Source organism: Salvia miltiorrhiza, chromosome 2 (genome assembly GCF_028751815.1).
Source record: "Salvia miltiorrhiza cultivar Shanhuang (shh) chromosome 2, IMPLAD_Smil_shh, whole genome shotgun sequence".
Lineage (NCBI taxonomy): Eukaryota > Viridiplantae > Streptophyta > Magnoliopsida > Lamiales > Lamiaceae > Salvia > Salvia miltiorrhiza.
This window is the reverse complement of record NC_080388.1, coordinates 31,109,202-31,112,420: the sequence shown is the minus strand read 5'-3', so window position 1 is coordinate 31,112,420 and position 3,219 is coordinate 31,109,202. Positions and strand designations below refer to the sequence as shown.

General features: G+C 36.7%; 2 protein-coding genes across 2 annotated transcripts; both read left to right on the top strand.

The window, feature by feature from the left end:
- The first annotated feature begins 279 nt into the window (after positions 1-279).
- LOC131008294 (uncharacterized protein At2g29880-like) lies at positions 280-1,335 on the top strand. The gene is made up of 3 exons (XM_057935182.1): positions 280-369; positions 550-627; positions 712-1,335. Exons 1-3 carry the CDS (start codon positions 280-282, stop codon positions 1,333-1,335), a joined length of 792 nt encoding a protein of 263 aa, XP_057791165.1.
- Positions 1,336-1,540: 205 nt separating this feature from the next.
- On the top strand, positions 1,541-2,741 carry LOC131008293 (uncharacterized). Its single transcript, XM_057935181.1, has 3 exons — positions 1,541-1,669; positions 1,850-2,113; positions 2,187-2,741. Exons 1-3 carry the CDS (start codon positions 1,541-1,543, stop codon positions 2,739-2,741), a joined length of 948 nt encoding a protein of 315 aa, XP_057791164.1.
- Positions 2,742-3,219: the final 478 nt, after the last annotated feature.

Here is a 3,219-nt window from a genome sequence, read left to right as displayed (position 1 = left end):
ACCACAGAAGCATACTTCAAAAAGAAGACAAGTTTAGGGTTCTATATTAGCTTTTAGCCAGGTATTTTTTCATAAATTTTATATCTTCATATTATTTTAATTATGTAATTTTTCTATAGCATGAATCTTGTACCTTTATAAATTGTTAGCAACTGTATACTGTGTTTCTATTGCATGTGAGTTGATTTCAGTTTTTTGTTGATATTTTGTATTTTTTTATTTTTATTCATTGATATAGTACTGTATCTGTATTTATTTTCGGTGTCTAGTAATATTATTATGGGAGACTCTCAACCACAAGATTCCAAAAAAAGGGCAGTGTATGAAGCATGGACAAAGGAACAAAGTGATGCCTTGTTAGAAATTCTGGTTGAGTCTGCACATAGGGGATGACGCGATAATAGTGGTTTATTTAGCAAAGCCATAGTAGAGGAAAGGATATTGCCTGTTCTGAATGAAAGACTTAGGTGCAATAAAAATTATAATCACTACCAAAGTCGTATCAAATGGTTTAAGAGACGTTGGAATGCTTATTCAACACTCTTGAAGTTTAACTCTGGTTTTGGCTATGACAACAACACCAAAAAATTCACGGCCTCAGATGAAGTATGGGATGCGTATATAGAGGTAAATTTGTTATCAATTATTTTTTAAACACAATGTTATTTAAATAATATAGTTAATTAATAATTTTCTTATTTATTATTTTAGGCTCACCCAAAAGATGCATACTTACGCACTGGGAGTTTTTCGGATTTTGGAGACTTGGGGATTGCTGTTGGAAACAGTGTGGCTGTAGGAAGAAACGCAATTGGATTGGGCAGTGCTACTAATGCTAGGACAATAGGAGTTGATGAAAGTAGAGGTCCGAACATAGAGGAGTTGAATTACGATGCTGAGAATGAGGCGTTTGTAGTACTGGGTCAAGATGATCCACCGTTATCCGGCTCCAAATCACCCGTGGCATTCACTGAAGTGTCTGTGGAGTCCACTCAGAGAAGAGCTCCCGCCAAAAGAAGCAGAGGCCAGTTTGAGACAAATTCAGGCCACACTGAAAATAGTTCGCATCAGGAGTTCATGGCAGAAATTAATAAAATCACTAGCACAATGGATCGAGTTGAAAGCCTCTTCGTGAAACGAGATACTATGCTGGAAAGAAGAGAAAAAGAAAAAAGTTATACAACTTGGGATGCTATCAAAGAAATTCCTGATTTGAGTGACGATGCCCGCATGAAAGCATTTGACTTGCTTGTTACAAAGTCACAAAAAGATGGATTTATGAAAATGACTGTTCCTGAACGTAAAAGATGGATAGAATCCAAGATTAAGGATTAGAGGATAGTTTAGTCATGTTTTTTGAACTATGTTTTTATTTTTGTTTCACCATCTTTTTATGAGTACATTGTTTTGTTGGTTTTATGTTTTAATACTTTCTTTTCTTGATTAATGAATGGTTTTTATGAGTATTTTTAAAAGGATATTTTTTGTTCGTCCCTTTTATTCTTATTTCAATTATTGTTTCATTGTTTTAAATGGCAGCATGAATTATGAAGATAAAATTAAAATTGCAATTGAAGAAGACAAAGATGAAGAACTTGAGGATGAAAGTGAAACAGAGATAGAGATTGAACTTTCTGATCTTGCTAGGCAACTGATGGAAGCAGCTAAGGTAGTTATCACTTTATTGGGAAATATTATGACGCTACATCCGACTGCTGACAACTCTCTGATGCGACGACCAAAGAATAGGGAAGGATTTCATTTTATTACGAGAATGATGGATGGAGATCCGAGCCAGTTTCGACAGTTGTATAGAATGTATCCTGACGTCTTCATCAAATTATGCCAGATCATTAGGGAGAAAGCCCATGTGGATGATACACGATACACAACTGTTGAAGAAATATTGGCAACATTCCTCATCATTGTAGGGCACAGTGATCGTTATTGTAACGTTCGTGAAAGGTTTGGTCGTTCGCATTTTGCTGCTAGTCAGAACTTCAACAAAATCTTGAGAGCATTGAACACCATAGCACCGGACATGATGGTTAAGCCGACTGGCGCAATACCCGCTAAAATTCGGGAAGGTACTAGATTTAATCCTTACTTCAAGGTATAATATTTATGCTCTTGTATTATATTAAATAGTTTTGGTTTTTGTATAACACATTCACCTATTATTTTAGGATTGTATCAGGGCTATAGATGGCACTCATATCCCGACCATGATAAGAGGTAGAGACGTGAGCTGTTATCGTAACTGTCATGGGGTGAATTCGCAAAATGTTTTGGTAGCTTGCAAGTTTGATTTGCAGTTCATCTATGTGCTTAGTGGATGGGAAGACTCAGCCCATGATTCCAAAATTTTAAGTGATGCATTGTCTAGACCAAATGGACTCCACGTACCTCAAGGTAAATATTTTCTAGTAGATCGTGGATTTGCTAATCGTCGTCAGTTTTTGGCTCCTTTACGTGGCGTTCGATATCATCTCAAAGATTTCGGTGGTGACGGTCGTCATCCAAGAAATGCAGATGAGTTGTTCAATCTTCGACATGCATCATTGCGAAACGTGATTGAACGAATTTTTGGAATCTTCAAATCACGTTTCACAATTTTCAAAACAGCTCATCCGTTCCCATTTCAAACACAAGCAGAGTTAGTATTGGCTTGTGTTGGATTGCATAACTTTCTCCGAAAGGAGTGTCGTTCTGATGAATTTCCAGTCGAAGTTGAAGAATGAAATGTTGCACCAGACGTTGAGAACGATGCAGACATTTTGGAATATTTTTCTCAAAGCCAACTGTCCCAGCGGAATGAAGCGAATATATGGAGAACAAATATTGCTAATGCTATGTGGCAAAATAGTCAAATATCTGAAACCGATCAAGACGATCAGGCGGAGACCGAAGATAATGTTTAGGGAGGTGTTTTGATGGATGTCGTTGAATTAACGTTTTTTTTTTCAATGTTGGATTTTGTATGGATGTTGACGTTATTTTAAGATTTTTTTAATGGATATTGGACGATTTTATTGAGCATGAATTATATAATTTAGGAGTGTATTAGCTGGGGATTTGAGGAAATCCACGGAATTGAGCTTAAATTAGGGGGTATTTGTTTGGGATTTGAGTAAATTCTTCGAATTCGTGCATTCTGACCCACACTCCAGCGGCCGCTGGAGTGTGAGTCAGAATGCACGAATTCGAAGGATTTACTCA

Excerpts from the sequence above, each read along its gene's own strand:
- LOC131008294 (XM_057935182.1), top strand. The coding sequence starts at position 280 with ATGGGAGACTCTCAACCACAAGATTCCAAAAAAAGGGCAGTGTATGAA. Across the intron at positions 370-549 it reads ATGCCTTGTTAGAAATTCTG|TTTAACTCTGGTTTTGGCTA; the intron begins GTTGAGTCTGCA and ends ACACTCTTGAAG. Across the intron at positions 628-711 it reads TATGGGATGCGTATATAGAG|GCTCACCCAAAAGATGCATA; the intron begins GTAAATTTGTTA and ends TTATTATTTTAG.
- LOC131008293 (XM_057935181.1), top strand. The coding sequence starts at position 1,541 with ATGAATTATGAAGATAAAATTAAAATTGCAATTGAAGAAGACAAAGAT. Across the intron at positions 1,670-1,849 it reads AACTGATGGAAGCAGCTAAG|ATCATTAGGGAGAAAGCCCA; the intron begins GTAGTTATCACT and ends AAATTATGCCAG. Across the intron at positions 2,114-2,186 it reads GATTTAATCCTTACTTCAAG|GATTGTATCAGGGCTATAGA; the intron begins GTATAATATTTA and ends CTATTATTTTAG.